Raw genomic sequence first — 18,617 nt, 5'->3', positions numbered from 1 at the left:
TATATTTTTTCTCTGCTCTTGGGAGTCACTGCTCTACAAGTAACAGGTTCTTTAAAGGCTTCCCTTCCCTGGTCCAGGACTCTAAAGAGTGTAGGGAGAAACCGGTTCCTATTCTGAGTGGGCATTAGGGTTTCCAGAAGAAAGCAGAATTGAGGCTTTTCATCCTCCAGTTGTACTCAGTACTTCTCTGCTGCATGTTTAAGGACTTGGTTATACATGGCTATATCGTCGGGGGCTAATAGCCAAGAGGGGTAACTGTCCACCCCATCTTTTGGTGAGTCTGTATCCATATCCTGCCACTGATCCACATACTCAGCTTCTGTGCCCTGACAGGATTCAGCAAGCTGTTGCTGTTCTTGCTCATAAAAGATCTAGCTCCTCTTCTTGGGGCAGAGGAGTAAGTGGAGGTTCCATTTCCTCAGCTTCTTTCCCCTTGTGCTGTTTTGGCACTAAGGTCCTTTAGGGTATGCAGAACCCCTATAGGCTGTTGTCAAATCCCTTTTTTTTTTAATGATGGCAGCCATTTCAGCCTTGAGACGCCTTCTCTTGCGCTCTATGTCTGCCACCTTCACTTCGGCGTCAAGACTTGATGTTTACCTCTTTGGAAATGACGAGTGGCTTAAGGCCGTGTCAGTCATCGAGCTTCGATGTTCTGCTCAAGGCTTGTCTGTTTGACATCCAAGTATCCTTTCCTTGACCATCTTTTGACGTCTTGGATCTGACGAGTCCTCCTTTGGAATCTCCTTCAAGGGATCATGGGGCTTTTTTAGTCAGGGGTGCCAGTGGTCGGCAAGATCTTCGACACTGAAGCTCCCTTGGATGCCCCGGAGTCCGATTTTTGAGACTCTGGCTGCTTTTTCGAGGTCAGTAGCTCTCTTACCTGTGTCTTTTTTCCCCTCACCTGGCTTTCAACGTTGACAATCTTCCCTTCAAAGACCAACAACTCTCCCTCTGCTTCCTCAGTGACACTGTCCTCCTCTTCGTTGGAGAGGCCCAGGTCCCTTAAGGCTGGTGTAGTCTTCTGGCCCTGTATGCTGTGATGGGGCCACCTCTGTCTCTTTCACCTTTAGCATCGACGATGTGAAGACGGAGCAAGCGTTGCAGTCCTTCGCTATGTTGATCAACGGGAAGACAGATGTTACAGACTAGGTGCTTCTCCTTCTGGGACAACTTGTGGTGGCAGCTATCACAAAGCGGGAAGGGTGTTTTCCCCATTTTGGCCCTTCAGGCAGCTGACTGAACAGGCATTCTCAAAAAGTCACTCGAAAAATCCTCTCTTTCTTCCAAAGACTCTTCCTGTACCTCTTCATCAGTATGGTAACAATTCTGGTGCACTTTGATGGTTTTCAGAAAATTCTTCCAAAAAACATCTTCCATGTGTTGGAGATCCTTAAGCAAACTTCCAGACCCAACAGCAGAAAAAAAAGAATCTGATGATGGCAACGATAGGTGGGAGCTTCCAGAGAGAAGATACAGCATCACAGGAAGCACCAAATGGGCAGATCCGTTGATGCCCAACAACAAAAACAAAATATAGAGAGGACTAAGGAAAACATAAGAAGTTGGAAAAATTCACACCCAACTAGTAGATGCCAGAATAATGCACAGCATATGAATCCAGAAAAGATTCCTGCTGCAAAACACATTCTTCCATGTGTTTTGATTCCCTATCAGGTGGAGCAGTAGGGAATGAGGTAGGATTTAGCCTATTGGTGGACGCCAGAACCACCAGTCTTTCAGGCATAGGATGTTGCATCAGAAAAAGTTGGTTAAACAGGTGCAGGTCTGTCTCTTCTGGCCATTTGCCAGTTTACCTGCAGGCAAAAATAAGGTTTGTCCCACATTCCATTAGTGTGTCCTTTAGGGCTTAATTTAAGGGAAGAAGTGGTTCCATGGAACCCTGCCAAAGAAGCAGGATTTTCATCAGGACACTAGCCTTGACCTCGAAGGGTGTGGCCTGTATGTGCAAAACTTCAGCAGCTTGTTGAATGACTACTGCAAAAGAGGCTGATCCTTCTGTAGAAGGACAGGGGGTAATTCAACCCATTCTGCCTGGAGATGTTTAGCCCAGTGACCTCCTGAAGGTCGATATAAAGATTGTCTTCATATAGTAATGGGATGTCTCATGCCCATAATCTCCAGTGTCATCTCAACCATGTTTATTGTGTTCAGAGTCTAAGCCAAAAGGAATAGGAAGCATTTGTGAGTGAGTTCTGGATAATTACAGTGTTTTGTCAGAATCAGAATGTGGTTAAGACTGGCTGTGCCAAAGGTTGTGTGTGGGTGGGGAGATGCCAAAGTCTTATTGGGTTTGCCTTGGAGTCCTCTGATGTTGGCACTGATGTTGATGCACCTAGGACCGATGAGAGGGGCTGTGGCGGGTTGTAAGCTGCCTGGGTGTCAGCTATGAGTTAGAGAGGACCCCACAGTTGACTTCCGGAGGCCCAGATGAGATCAAGGATGGGTTTGCCAATAGTATTACAAGTGGAGGCCTCCTCTGACCCTTGAGGCCCAAAAGCACACCACATGGAGCTGGAAGGGACAGATAGACAGCTTGACATCCCCACGACTTCTCTGATCAAGTGGCAGACAAGAGAGACACACGCATTGCATTCCTCAATCACTCTGGGGTTCATATGGGTGCAGTCCGCAAGAATGAGTCGTACGAGGATCCCAGGAACCAGAGACACATCCAGTATAGGGTCTGTCAGGGACATCGGTTGCTGACAGTCCCTACAAGTCTTAAAATCTATAGTTTTTGATGGGAACAAGTTCTCTTGCTCACTGCAGAGAAAATTCTGTCAGAAAACTCAGAGACGAGAAAAATGTTAAGGATTTGCATCCAAAATCGCGGAATGAAATTAAATGATGTCAGCGTGCAGGGGTGGAGTTAATATGTGGTTCTGGCGTCACTTATGTGGTAAAACGGAGTCGACACGGAGCCACACAACTCCATCAGCGAATGCGCAAAAGCAATGCTCAGAAAAATATCAGATCCACTGTGGCTCAGTGGGAATTCACAAGGTGAGGAATCTATTGTTAAAAGTATCCATCAGAAAGAACAAAGAAAAAAGTAGTTACCTGAATGGAAACGGTGGAAGGATAAAACTTATCCAATCAAAACACTTTAAAATAGATATGAAGGAGCAAACACCAGGACAAAGAAGAAACCCCACTGAAAAAGAAGCAATAGATATTTTGAAAGCATATAGCTAAAGTTGTATGTAAAGGCCTAAAAAGACAAAATGAGAATAATCAATGCTGTCCGTTTCATTGGTGATTACTCACCTTTGCAGCTCTTGCCATCCTCTCCCAGCTCATAAGCACGTTCGCAGTAGCAGGCAGGCCCTGTTAGCGTAGAGGCACATTGGTGTTTGCAGCCCCAATGTGAACAGTTTGCAGCAAACACTGAAACAGAAAATATAATCTGTGAACAACGAGTCCCTCAGGATAAAAGAAGTGTTATGTTTTGCTCTTTTTTAGTCCTCCGATTTAAACACAAGGATGAGAGCCACAGTATTACCTAGCACCAACATAATGACACCTGGGGCATGGGAATGAGGAAAGGCAAGTTCTGCCACACTGAAGGTCGCTTTATTTTCTTTTATAGAGTAACTTGTCTAGATACATTACTGCAGAGTGCTGGAACTAGAAAAGTTCAAGAGCGAAAAAGGAAAAACATAGCCCCACTATAGGGCAAAGGGCAACAAAAGGTCAAGAGAGCAACTATTAAGAAAATCCAGAGTATACAAAACGATTAGTAGACATTTCTTGCCCCCAGAACACCGCGAAGAGCACTGCATGCTTATGCACTCAGACCATGGCTTTTCAGGTGTGAGCAGTACACTTATACCTGCAGCAAAAACACATCTACCAGAATAACAGAGTGGGAAACTTGAACATTGTTCACATTGTCATCACTCTGAACACTGTGCACTGTCTGCTGGGACACCACAAGAGTGAGGCACTAACCCTACATTCAGAACATCTCCCAGCACAACCAGGCATGGCAGATTTAAGTGAGATGTGCGATAATTGTTTGTATCCATTCCTTTAACTCTGAACACAGTTTGCCTGTACACCGGGTGAGGAGGCTGTGAGCAGTTACAGAGATCAGGAGGACCAGGGTCTGAGCAATGTAAGCTTTGAAGATGCTCTCTCCTTGTACTATGTACATATCAAACACACCCATACGGATCGGTAACCAACGGGAGAGCTGCGCTAGTGTTCTTTCTGCGCTCAAAATTCAATATTCAACAACAAAGTAGACCAGGTACTGGGGACAAAAGCCTGTGCCTACTCCTTGTGCATGGAAGACAATGTCAGAAATCAGGAAAACCTATTGAGGGGGATGTCCTCTTTACTTGTGCATAACACAGACAAGTACACAAGCTTCACCCACAACCAAGTGCCAGCACAAAGTGAAAACTTGAGTATTTTCTAAATAGTACCCATACACAAATGGCATCCCATATCACTGAAGCAAGGAACTTTAGTTAAGTCGGAAGAGTAGAAGACAACACTGAAGTGAAAAGAAATTCCAAGTGCTATTGTGAGTGAACTAGTATTGTAGTTTGTTGTCAATCTTTATTTATCCAGTTGCTTTGGGTGTAAGGAGGAGTAATGGAAGTTGAGGGAAAGAAGCACATTAAGTTGCTCAATTAATTACAATAAGATGGCATGTTCAAGCCAGACCAGAGATAACATCACAGGGCCATTTAAGGTTGAGTCATACATTGTGTCGAGGACTTCTTCTGGTGGCCAAAACTCTGGAGCAGACAATAGAGTTCTAATGGAGGTCTTCCAGGTGTACTGCAAAACTCACTGAGCTCAACTGCTACGCAGCAGCTTTCTGCTACACTAGTTGTTCCTGTGTAAATATGCCTGCACTATTTTGGTCTACATCCAGTGGAGGGTGCAAGAATAATTTCATTGAGGTTTCAGAGTTTTTCCCCGATGGCTCAAAAACTATCATCCACACTAATTTGGAAAGGGAACTAACAATCTGCAACTCTCTCGAATGTTCCCCCCAAATAGGAAGTGGACATTTAGGAAGGGCAATGAAGGAATGAATAATTGAATAAGGAGAATGTGGGTCTGATTGGATTAGACGAGACTTAGAACATTAGATGGCATTTAGAGAGGTTCCTAAGGGTCAGCACCTCCTACTGAAGGCAATCAGCACTCAGAGAGACGAACCAGCAACATTTCAGCATGCCCCACACCAGAGCAGGGCAACTAGGCAGGCACTTGACAGTGGGGAGTATTCGGATGTGGCGGGTGCTACTATGCTACTGTAATCCCAAGGAACTCAAACTGTTGCTACATTCCATATGGGAGGAAGTCAGGATTGGATACTTTAGTACTTGAATCATTCTCCTGGTTTCACCAGTGACAAGCAATGGTCCATCTGCTTCCTTGACATTCACTTACCGCGGCAATGTGGGCCTTCATCCGAGCCGTCGGGACAGTCGATGTAACCATTGCACAGCTTGTCCATATAAAGGCAGTTGTATGTGCTAAGGCAGCTCCACTCGTTTGGCTGACAATTGTTCACCTTGGTCTGTGGACCTGAAAGAAAATAAGTTATGACTTTTTAGTATAATGTGTTCAGTTTTCCAAATGTACATGTTCACGTGGAGGAAAAGATGAAATAGTGTGCTACGTCCAAGTGTTACATCGTACACTCTGTCACCACTGCCACAGCTTCCTACCCAAAATGCAAGTGCTGCTTGAGTAGAGGTGATATTGCTTTAAATCGCTGCTTTGTTAGAACTGCAATTCTGCAACAAAGCAGTGCTGTTACACACAGCAGGTCAACAATGTTAGCATCCCTTAACGTCAACGCATGCATATAGCCCACTTAATGGTGACAAAATCTAATTCGGTTTCTGGACGCTCAAGATTCACTAATTCCTTACTTTCACGAGCCAGCACAGCCAGCATGTCCACCGCCAACCTCTTCCCCTGCGCTATACCCATTTTGTGCACAACTCAGAGTCCTGGAACCAACCTGCCTTGCTTCAAACCCACTCATATCATCCCAACTCAACACCTCAAAATAAATTACAGACCATCCCACACCTGCAAATAACCCCAAACAGTCCCTCCGCCCCCTATTTTGGGACAAGCCTTTAACTCACTCCACTAGTACTTTAGCAACAACAAACCAGGCTAGGGTGACCAGATTTTGAGGAGCAAAAACAGGGACAGGTCAGACATAAAAGAAGGACTAACGACTTTACACTCACTTTCATATCTGGCCTGTCCCGTTTTTTTGCGCAGCTTTGTGAATGTGTGCCTATATATGTGTGTATTTATAGATATATATCTAGAAAAACACACACATTTACAAGACTATACATATAAAATTAGCTATGGCTTGACCTCCCACCCTGCACCCGCAACCCGCCCCCACCCACCTCTCTCTTCCCCCCACTCCCTATCTCTGCTGGGAGCAGACAGGGGACTGTGTTTCCTGACAGTAACAGATAAATTACTTTTAATTATCGCATACTTTGTAGGGTCTGTTAAAGGAGAGCATACCTTTAATTTACGCTTCCCTAGATAATCTGACCATTGTCCCAAAAACCGGGGCATATATGTAATAATTTGACCTTTGTCCCAAAAACCGGGACATTTGTTTAAAATCAAGAGAAGCGTCGGGACACCGGGACAGCCCTCTAAAAACCGGGACTGTCCGGGGAAATCCGTGACGTCTGGTCACCCTAAACCTGGCGTCCCCGGCAACCGGGCTGCAGCAAACTGCCATTCACTAAAACGTTCACTCATGCTGGTCTATTCATAACCTCAGCTCAACCATTTCCCTTGCACGTTCATCCTCCTAAACGCACTCTTGAGAGGACATATCACAATGCACGTTTGACATTGCTCTGGCTGCCAAAGCACCATAATTGAATTCCTAATGGAGTGGTGTAGTTTTTCACTTAGTTGTGAATGGACAACTGTATTACTTTATTACACAGAACGAAAATATTCTTGTCAAAAGTGATATTTAAATTGTGGTGGTTGCTGTAACCAATGAATTTCTGTTCATAAAAGGCAACGTTTTAAGGCCTGTAGTTGAGTAATGATCATTGCGCATAAGTTTAAAAATTCACTCTTTACACAGTGTTGATTTAACGGCCGTGCATGATTACTTTGGAACTTGAGACTTTGGATCCAAATAAATATTCCATGTAAAAGAACAAACGCACGCAAGCCTTATTTCCAAAGAGAGTTATAGTTCTAATAAATGCAGACACAAAATATTTGGAAAAATATATTCTCAAAAATACTAAATTCATCTGTTAATCAGTTAAGATGTTTTAAAACTCACAACAAAAAATACAATTTCAACTGACATTAAACAACATTGTTAGACCTGGACCTTTTGGCAGGGTCATCCCCAAACTTTTTGCCTTTCACGTCCTATTTTTCTGACCTCTTTTTGTTGGCTCTAAGATTCTGGGCACTTTATCACTGTTGATCAGTGCTAAAGTCCATGTGCTCTCCCTTCTAAACTTGGTATCATTGGCTTGCACCCAATTGGCACTTTTAATTTACCTGTAAGTCCCTTGTACAATGCTATCCCTTATACCTAGGGCCTGTAAATTAAATGTTACTAGTGGGCCTGCAGCGCAGCTTGCGTCGGCCACAGGAGTAGCCTTTCAAACCTGTCTCAAGCCTGCCACTGCAGCGCCTGCAGTTTCCTGCCACATTGACTTGGCAAGTCAAACTACTTGCCAAGGCCTAAACTCTCATTTTACTAGACCGAAGTCACCCTTAAGGCAGGCCCCAGATAGCCCTAGGGGCAGGGTGCTGTGTGTAAAAGGTAGTACACATGTCTTTATGTACTACATGTCCTAGTAGTGACAAACAGCCTATTTCGTTTTTCACTTCTGTGAGCGCTGCTCCTCTCATAGGATTGCATTAGAAATGCCCCTTCATTTGGCTACGTGATATTATCTGATCTGTGATGGCTTGGGTAGCCATGTTTGGTATGGTTGGAATGGCAGTGAGAAATTCTGCTTATTGGTGTAGGTGGATTTTTTATTACCATTGCATAAATGCCACTTTTAGAAAGTGGGCATTTCCCTGTGTTTGTATCTCTAATGCTTTTGCAGCTTGACTCCGAACATGCTGCTGGTTTATGGTGACGTAGTAACGAGTTGTGAAGGTTAGCAGCCGCAACGCATGGACACTGGTGGCTGTCTTTTGTTCTCCCACGTGGGAAAGCTAGCAAGGGCCCCCGCTGGCTGGGACAGTGTGTGTGCCCCCTCCTCCTCCTAGCAGCATACCTTTGGGGGGCACCTACCAACTAGCAGACATGATGGGAAGGGAACCCTTGATGGAGGTCCTGTTCCTGTTGAGCCGTTCAGTACCGCATTGACAGGTGTAGGGGTGCAGGAGTCCCTCTGTGCCCTCCGCCATGAATTCCAATTTACTGAATACCTTAGAAAAGGCATGCAAATGCACGGTGGGCCACATAGAGAAGGTTTTTTGGGGCAATTGTTGTTATGCTCTGCATTTTGTTTACTGCCTATCATATAATAGAGGTGCAGGTGCACCGGTTTATGGGGTTGTGCTGCTAACCTATGAAAAAACAGGTATTACTGAGGATGTGCTATTCATTATCTGCTGCATGATTTTGTGCTCTGGGGTTGATGTATGTGCAAATACTGTTTCAGGGGACACCTGTGACATGCGCAGTAATGACTGTTCCATGAGGTTTTTCCCCTGTATGTGCCAGACGGGAATGTTTAATTATATGTGCATTCATGATGATGTCTTGGCATTAATGATAATGTGTTTATGACGTGTGTTTTTGGTGATAATGATGACCTGGCTACTGCTTGTGTTGCAGAATACCAGTAACCTATCTGTTTACCTAACTACTGCTCACTTTTGCAGAGTATTAGTAATCTATGTAATGTTCTGACAACTGCTTGTGTAGCAGAGTATTACTGATACATGTAGTTTCTGGTCTTATGTGCAATACATTTTATTTTTATATAACTTGTTGAGGACTTTCTTTTTGTAGTGCATTTATTGAGTCACATGTGTTGTGCAAACACTTTATACATTGGCTCTGGGATAAGCCTGACTGCTCGTGCCAAGCTACCAAGAGGTTGAGTAGGGGTTATCATTAGCATGTAACTAACTCGCTCTGACATAAGTGGTGGGTACTGCCTGGCTGAGGTGCATACCCTAGCCAACCAGAAACTCAATTTCTAACAAACATATTGCATCATGTTGTATATTCTGTTAAATGTACATAAGCTCTTTTAAAACGTACCTTTAACTGATGCATTCCTGGGCTTTTCAAATGTTATTTTTGCACCTGTTGTCAGTATACATTAAAAGATATAACTAGTAAATTTCAGGGCTTTTGGTTTTTAAAACAGCAATTTTATTTCTTGTTAGAAGACCTATGTATAACTCCCCTTTAACCTTTGTGTATTACCCAGTCACGCTCGCCAGTGGCAAGTTATTGTGTTTCCATAGGAAATGCATGTTTTGTGTTGCTAATAACTTTGGCGCCGATTGATGAATCTCCAAGAAACTTTCCAAAAAAGTGCTCTTCTTTTTTTTGCATAGTTTTCAGATGGACAGTTTGAGTGATCAGTCAAGCAGGAGTCGAGAAAAAAAAGGGAGTCAAAAAATACGTTTCCCATTTATTTTTCAATAGGAACTTTAGATACAGCTATAGCCTAAACCGCTGAACGTCTTTACACCAAATTTGGTAGAAAGGTATATATCTAGGTCCAAGAAGAGTACTTTTTCTGTTTTGGTGTAAATCCTTTCAGTAGTTTTTGAGGGATTCATGCTCAAAAAGTTTAAACATCTAGGGATACCAAGGTTCTGCCGATCACAAGTCTCAAACTGAGATCTGATTGGCTGCTGCCACCTCCTCAACCAGGAAGTGATGGCAGCAATCTGAGGTCTTGTGACTCTGTCCTGAATCCTAAGAAAAAAATGGGAAAATAGTCCCAAGGGTCAGTGTAGGAATACCCTGACATCGTTGGCCTGGTGTTCTGCAGCAAAATTATTTTAAAAATAATTGCTATCTCCCACACTATATTATTCTAAGGTCCTGAAAAGTGAAAAAAAAAAAAAAAAAAAGAGAAAGTAGAGCGAGAGAAAGTGTGTGGTTTTTTTGGAGGGGGGTGGTCAGAGGGGGGAGGATGACACGTGCAACCCCCAAAACCAAACCTCAACCCTCATGTCACCAGGCTGATATCGGCAACAGGAATCCCATCCCAGGTGTCATTTTCTGGGGGACAGGGGCATGCGGCCTCCATCCCTGGGCTGCTTTGGGCCCCAAGACCCCATCCCCCCTGGGGCCTGGCACACTGTAAATAGTGAGGGGAGCACACAACCCCACACCCTGGGCTGACTTCAGCCCCAAAGGACGACATCCCCCGGGGCCTTGCCATGATGTAAAGGGAGAGGGGACATGCGGCCAAACCTCAGTTGCCGTTTTCAGTTCCAGGGACCCCATCCAATGGGGCTCGGCGGCATTGTAAAGGGTGAGGGGCACGTGGCGTCCATTGCCATGCCGTTTTCCACCCCAAGACCCCATCCCCTAAGGGCCAGCTGCATTGTAAAGGGGGGGGCGGGGTCATGCAGCCCCCACTCCCTGATCCATTAATGGCCCTGGGGACCCTATCCCCAAGAAATGGCTCACAGACTATGTCCCGGGGTGCCCACCCCCGGGACATAATCCTCCACCGAGCAGGAGCAAACACCAAGTCTGCTCCCAACAGGCCGGAGCTTGATAAATGCTTTGTCCCGCTGATAGCCCCTAAATATTGCTCCTGCCCCGAGGGAACAGCATTATCAGCTGCTTCCTCCGGGAGGGAGCAATGCCAACTCCCGCTAGATGCAGGGAGCTGGCTCGGTCCGCGGAGGCCTTGGAGCTCCCCCCGCAGCCTCCAACGTTACTGTGCCAGGCCGAGGGTGATGGGATCACGGGGTCGAAATCAGTCAGGGGAGGGGGCTACATTCACCCCTCTGCCTAATTTCAGCACAGGCCCTGGCAGATGGGGTCCTCAGGGCCAAAACAAGTCCAGGAAGGGGGGCCAAATGTTCCCTCCTCCATAACAATGTGAAAGGGGCCACGTAAGATGGGTGCTCCTCATAACCGAGAATTGCCCAAGGAGGGAGGCTGCATGCTCCTCCCGAGAAAATAGCACCAGGCCCTGGGGGATCAGGTCCCCAGGGCCAAAAACAACATGGAGTGGGAGAAGGCGTGCTTCCTCTGTCTACTTATGATGCTGAGCCCTGGGGAATGGGAACCCAGGCCCACTGTCGGCTCGAGGACTACCTTCAATGCCAGGCCCCAGGCGATGGGGTCCATGGGTCAATAACAGCCCGGGGGTGTGTCCCTACCCCCTTACTTAAAATGCCGGGCCCGTGGTATGGGAATCTGGGCCCAGTGTCGGTCCGATGAAGGGGGCCGCATTCCCCCCTCTTATTTCTATGCCAGGCCCCAGTGGATGGGGACCCCATGGCCAAAATCAGCCGAGGTACAAGGCCCCATGCCCCTCTTCCCCAAATATTAATGCTGGGCCCGACCTTGAAGGCAGTGTGCAATTGTCTGCCTTTAGTGGGGTTGACCACAGGGCCCAACCTCAAGCCAGGCTTTTTGGCCAACCCCTGCTGCACACGGCCAAAGGCCAGGCACAACGGGGTGTTGGATGCATGTGAGTGGTTGGCTGCAGGGTGGCCAGGCCCTGTCACCAACCCCCAACTGCACACAGCTTTCCGCGTTAAGCAGAGTGGGGTTGGCTGCATGCAGCAGTTGGATTTACGTATTGTAATTAAATATTACTTTACGTTAACAAAACATAGCAATTCACGGAAAAAAACAAAGGTTAAGGTAACATTATAGTTACGTGAACTGTTCAGTGACAACTTAACATTTTAAACTCCAAAAAACAGAGAAATTCACCAGTTATGGTTAGCGACATCTCAAGTAACTACAACTCGCACCCTAAGGTAACTAAAACGTATGCCTTTGCCATGCATTGTTAATTACCTTGGACAAATGATGACCTTTATATAGCTTGATACTTGAAAATGTACTTTTTGATTTACTTATTACTTTTCAATTGTTTTACAGTAATGCTCTTGATTTGGCAGAAACGTAGCATATTTTATGTATTGTAAAATTTATGCAAATCCATCGGGGGATTCATTTAAGGTGGGAAGCTAAAAAAGTCTTAATTTTCTGATTACTTTCGCACTCGGATTATGGATTTCACATTCCTTCCTTGCCTTAATTGAAAAACACAGGCTACAGAGCCATGGTGGCAAGAATTAGTTTTCTATAGGTATTTCAATGTTTTCTGCCAATCCGGGTGACAGGAGAGACTAACAAACATTGGCAAAGCTAATAGGTCTTGCCTATGCAAAAGCTATTGGCTTTGCCAATGTGTTTTAGCTGTGATGTACATTGGTGTGGCTGCTGTTCAGCATGGCTGAAAGTTTGTGGCGTAGAGGAGAGTTGTGTGGAGAGTCGTAGAGTGGAATGGCGAAGAGTGGAGTAGAGTGTTGTAGAGTGTTGTAGAGTGGGGTGGCAGAGTGACACATGTATTGGGGTGGCACAGAGTGGATTTGCATAGAGTGACATACACTGGAGTGGAATATAGTAGAGTGGACTGGTGTAGACTGCAGTGGCGTATAGTGCTGCAGAGGATACCGGCATAGAGTGCAGTGGCACTGAAATTAACAGCATAAAATACAGTGGTGTAGATTAGAGTGGTGCATAGTAGACTTAATTGGTGCAGTGTAGTGTGGAGTGGAACAGAGTGGCACAGAGTAGAGTAGAGCGGCACAGAGTGCAGAGCATAGTACAGTATCACAGTGCAATGGCACAGCATGGACTGGTAGAGGTTACAGTAGAGAGACGTAGTTTGAAGTGGCATAGAGTGCAGTGGCAAACAGTGGAGGAGTGCAGTGGTGTAGAGGAGTTGTGCAGAGTGCACTGGCATGGAGTGGTGTAATACGGAGTGGTACAAATTAGAGTGCGATGGTGTGGAGTGGGGAAAAGTAGGGTGGAGTGGTGTACAGTATGCATGGTATGTAGTGCGCTGCCATTACAGGCAACACATTTTCAATTGAAATTACCATTACATTTGCACCAACATACAGTTTTACTAATAAAACTATACAGTGAACAAATGAAAACTTCTGGAAATTGCATTACTCAGTGTAATTATATATTTAAAGTATTTGTTTCCAACACTCTTCAGCAATAACAAAACGTGCTTCATTGTGTTACTCATTCCAAGATAGTGATTCTAATTCTAATACTAGTTATATACTAATTCTTATAACATGAAATACTTACACAATTCATTTACATTTTGATGTGTGCTACAAAAAAACTCGTTCCTACCCTCAGTAGCCAGCAAGATTGTCACATATATCCACTCACTTTGAAGTCAGAAAGAGAAAAGCAAACAAGTGCCCTCACAAGACAGAGCCTGAGATTTGACCTCAGACTTTGAACGCACAGCAAATGTGACAAGATAGGAAGAAGACTGAAATGCCTGTATACAGAAAGGGAGTTCTTGGATAATACAGGAAACAGTTTAGGCGCAGGGAGGGACGAATTGAACCGGGAGAGCCTAACACAAATAAGGCCAGCATGTAGAAATCCAGAAAATGTAAGTTACAAACCACAAAGCCAATGGTAATCAACGGGCAGAATGTATTCCTAGGTCAATTTTTTGAAAGTCCACAAGATGTCTCTAGCAAACCAGACAGCTGTGCTGTCTGGTAGGCTGCAAACTAAAAAGGGGACAATGCCATTTTCATTTGCTAATTGCCACCATTTGATTAATCAGCATGAAATGTATCAGGCAGTTGGGAAGTTACAGGCTTAGTTATTTAGGGTTCATTCACATACATTAAGGGGGAAGCTGAAATAAAAGGGAGAGGCAAAGACAAAGGATTGGTCAAAACATTCTTAATTTGCTAATAACATTTGCTCTGTTAGATGCATCAGCAAGAAATCTAGCAGAGACAACTTGATTTGCTTACACTTAGTATAATCAATTTTATGCAGCTTCGCCACAGAAAACACATTTGATAGGAGAGTCGAAACAGTGCTCATTTACTCATAAGTTTAGCATGTTTGATGAATATAGACAAAGTCTGGCAAATTATTTAGCATGGTTAGCTTTCTGTTGATGTGTCAAGTTTTAATCAGATTCATCAAGGGTGGGGGACAAAAATAAATGGGTACCAATATAAATTTTAATTTGCGGATAAGTTTAACACTGATAAATCTGCATTAATTGGTCAGGCAGCTTGCAAGTTAAACGTGGTAGGCGGGATGTTAAGTTTACTCTACCTCCAACAAAGCAGTTAAAGCAGGACGTCTACTGTCATAAATAAACACCCACAAACCAACCATCCTATCTAAAAACAACTAGCTTTAACCTCCTCACAGCCATCGCACATGTACAACCTTATACTACCACTCACCCACAACCAACCATACATTCAAAACTAAATAACTCATGAAAATGTTCCTTTAAAAAAAAAAAAAAACACTGACTAAAGTAAGTAATGGTTCATGGAGTGCATTTACTTTTTCCCTTTACATGGCAAAAAAAACCTCAAACAGTGACAAAAGAAACCACTTTTAAAGTAATGTTATGACTCAATTAAAAAGCCTTAAAAACTCCGAAATTCATCCATTTAAGACACATAACTAGTAACCCCCATCCTGGCCTTACATGACAATACTGATGGCATCTCAAATTACATAATTGATTAAATCACGGATTACAGCTCAAATTACATCATACAACCGCACACAGCATTAAACAGCAAGGGAGTCCCCTTCATTAACGCATGCACAAACACACACATACTTTCATGAAACCAATAACTTATGCTCGTACATCCTACATCACAAAAACTAGCCCACATTATGAGGGTCACATGCCCACCATAATACAGTCACATAACCTTCTAAAAAGTTACCAGCTGCTACCATACATCACATAAGACCACACAACCGTATCAAATGAAATTTCTACCATCAAACAGCAACCTAGGCCCACACACCAACCGCCATTGGCAACTTCACAAACTACAGCATGCACTCACAAACCCATCAGGTACCCATAAATCCACCAACATGCAGCTACCATGACACCCTGACTACTATATATGAAGACACAGCCAACAACATACGCCCTCAAATTCATCATCATACAACCACACATCCACAACCAAGCATATGCCCATGAATATATGGCTACACATACACCAATCATCAAATGGCGACACAGCTACTGCCTCACACAGGCACACTCCCATCATAGGACAACGGGACTACTAGGATATGGCCAAAAAGCCATCATCACATTCCCATAATCATTAATAATAAAAATAAATACATCAGATGCCCACGCACACAAACACCCATCATTTTTTTTTTTTTTTAAGAGTAAACAATGAACACTTTGGCAATGACATCAGTGGTGTCCCTGGTGATGGCATGTGTGTTGCCATTGTCAATGATGTCAGATGGGATGTCATCAGTGACGTAATATGTGAGGTCATGATCAGTACATGGTGGGGCCATAAGCCACAATAGGTGAATTTCAGGGGTTCTAAAGTCTTGCAATATAACCATAACACTATTTTAACTGTGGTTTTGTCATTACATACATTACACAGTGGCAACAGTCAATGTGTAGTTATGGTATACAAGGTGCTTCCTTTAAAAAAAGGCATTTTTTTTATTTGCCTACAACTTTTAATCCCATCGAAAGATTTACGCAAAACCTGGCAATGACAGCGTAAAGACACACACAATGAAAGCCAAACACTAAAAACTATGTCTGGCTTTGCTTGAAGGGCAGGAGATAGTCACGCTCTGTGCCCAACCCCCACTGCGCAATGCCGAAGGCTGCATGAAGGGGGTGCTGTGAGTGCAAGACTTGGCACAGGTCCTGCATCCAACCACAACCCAACCATGCAGAGGATCTTTGGGGTTGGGTGGCCACAGCAGGTTGGGTGCAGGGCTTGGTCTCTGGCCAGGCCCAGAGGTCAACTTAGCAGACATGGCCAGCGGCAGTGGCAGCAGGGAAATTAAGATCATCATAAAGAAGCTATGAAGTTCACTGGTAAAAAAAACAGAGCTATATTCTGTCTCAAACACACCAAACCACTGAAATTCCTCAATTATGGTCATAAATGTGCATAAGACATGCCATAACGCACACCATCGTCACGCACAAAACATCTAAATGCTAATGGCACAGAAGCACAAACATTTGAACAGGAGCGGGCATAGCAGAGGCTGCGAATTATGGCTTGTACAGTAAGCGCTCATACCATAACTTGTGAGGTTTAGTGGCTGAACTCATTTGAGACGAAAACAAAGAAGTTTTTTAAGTGACCAATACAGGACATATATGGATAAGATATGTGCCATGGATGTGAAGATAAATGTGGCCCAAGAACATGTCATGTAGAGCAAATGTAATAATAAACTGTTTTCTACAGAGGAAGTGTATAATTCGAAATTATTAGCGCAGTATAGCAAAACTGACAGGAGAAAAAAAAATTCACTGATTGTACACGATTACTTTTCAAAGGGAAACGCTTCTCCTAATCGTCAGGCGGTCTCCTTAATGTGATTGTACTATTCTGCACAAAGTTAACCCTTTGGATCTTGGTTTTGGCCATATACCCTTTGTTAAAACAAAGTACTCATGAAATATTACCATGGCATGACTCACATGTTCAAGATACTCGGAGCAATTATTCCATTCATTTACTGTGCTGGGGGAGGGGGCATCCTTACACTTAAAGCCTAGTCTCTCATGAGTCACAACCCCTCCCAACACTCGACAATAGAGAAAGGGAAAGTGTGTGTGAGAGTTGGCGTGAGTACACACAGAAATTAACATTAATATGTATGACCAGAACAGCAAACACGAAGGAGGCAGAGACTGTGTGCTGCAACCTTGCCCAAGTTCTTCCAGCACTTTCTCCAACCATCCCTCTGCCAATAACCAAGAAATTGTGACGAAATGCCTATTTTGTTTAGAATTGCATAAAACTGCATCTCTGAGTGGCTTGAAACATAACTATCTACTGATTACATGCAAACTGCCATATAATAGGTACCCTCCTTTACTCAAGCCCTTTTTTCATTATACTGATTTTACCCAAGATAATCAAGTGTTTGTTGCTTTGGCTTACGTGAGACGCTGCATTCCTTTGTTATGGATGTACAGCTTTTCATGGACGCCAGAAATTCATCATATTTTGAGTTGGACGAAATAGCTAGCCATTTATTCCCTTCAGCCACGACAACATGCAGGTGGATTTAACTTTAGTATACCAGCACGTTCCTCTTTATGTAAGAAAAATGTAACCTCTTCTTAAAGTGGACTCTTCTTAAAAAATAAAATAAAAATAAAAAAAAAAGTAAATTATCTCCTTCGCTGCGGTTTTGGAGCCTCTACTTTATTTTCTCCTTTTTTTTAGGTCTTGTATTCAAAACAGCTGTAGCTATCTGTTGTCTAGCCACATGTGGACAATACCAATACTTACAGTGGACTTTGGCTCAGCCCATTGTTTATAATTAGTTGGCTTTCGTGGAAATCGCATTTGCTTACTTCATATTCATGGCTTTCTTACCTCTTGTGTCTCCCTCTCCTGGAGCATAGTTTCCTTGCCATCTTTTTGATTGGATAACTTGCATCTTTCCAATGCTTCCATTTAGGAAAATATTTGTTTTCTTTCGCTTTTAACACTTCAAGTGAGTGCATGTGATTTCTTGCTGTCTTCCTACCAGCTCCTCACTGCTTCCCTCACCCCCTCCACATACTACTTTGATTTTTAAAACCTTCGACACCCCCCCCCCCCCCCCCCCCAATACCAACACCCGTCATTCACCTGCTTTCCTACTCGTCCGTTTCTCCTCCCTTGCTCTTCCCCATCCTGGATTGTCCTCCCTGGCTCCTTCCTGTCAGGGTTTTTCTTCTTTTTTTTTTTTTTTTAAACTTCTTAGGAGGCTCTGTGGCTGCTATCTGCTACTGTGCTGCTCCTTTTTTTTTTTTTACACTGGGCTTATGTGCCCATTGTAACACAACGGTGCTTGGGAGTTACGGACAAGCGAAAGACCTGTCGGGAAGGGCATGAGAAACAAAGACCAGAAGTATTTGAGGTGGGTAATAGCACACAACGGGAAAGCAAGAAAATACATGAACTCCCATGGACTGCTGTAAAAAGTTATTCTCTGAATGCAAGTGGTTGAAGGAGACATGTCACCCAATCTTAACATAGTACAGAATAATGTTTGTGAGGTGGGTCAGTCAAAGAATAGGGACGAAGGCCATCAAATAAGAAGCAGGGAAATTAATTGGACAAGAAAGCCATATAATCAATTATAAGGGGCTCACCAAAGCCCAAAATCTGCATATAGATGTATGCATTAGAGACAATGCATCCTCAATAACTGCAGGTGAGACCTACAAAATAAGTGACACCAGACTGCGGATTGCAAAGTATCAATCCCTAGTTAAATAAAAGTATAGTCTGGTAGAGGCGGACACACAGAGATAATTATGAGGGAG

The 18,617-nt window shown here is 43.9% G+C and overlaps 1 protein-coding gene across 2 annotated transcripts in view; it reads right to left on the bottom strand.

Annotated features, from left to right (window-relative positions):
* The window catches only part of LRP1 (LDL receptor related protein 1), a 1,410,884-nt gene that overhangs the window by 1,262,909 nt on the left and 129,358 nt on the right, over positions 1 to 18,617 (bottom strand). For both annotated transcript variants that reach the window (XM_069230782.1, XM_069230783.1), the window contains exons 3-4: positions 5,434 to 5,571; positions 3,289 to 3,408 (exon numbers count right to left, since the gene is read on the bottom strand). In XM_069230782.1, coding sequence (XP_069086883.1) covers positions 3,289 to 3,408; positions 5,434 to 5,571 — 258 coding nt within the window. The remainder of the gene's footprint in view (positions 1 to 3,288; positions 3,409 to 5,433; positions 5,572 to 18,617) is intronic.

The sequence above is a fragment of the Pleurodeles waltl genome, chromosome 4_2 (genome assembly GCF_031143425.1).
Source record: "Pleurodeles waltl isolate 20211129_DDA chromosome 4_2, aPleWal1.hap1.20221129, whole genome shotgun sequence".
NCBI classification, from domain to species: domain Eukaryota; kingdom Metazoa; phylum Chordata; class Amphibia; order Caudata; family Salamandridae; genus Pleurodeles; species Pleurodeles waltl.
This window is presented reverse-complemented; position numbering and strand designations above follow the sequence as displayed.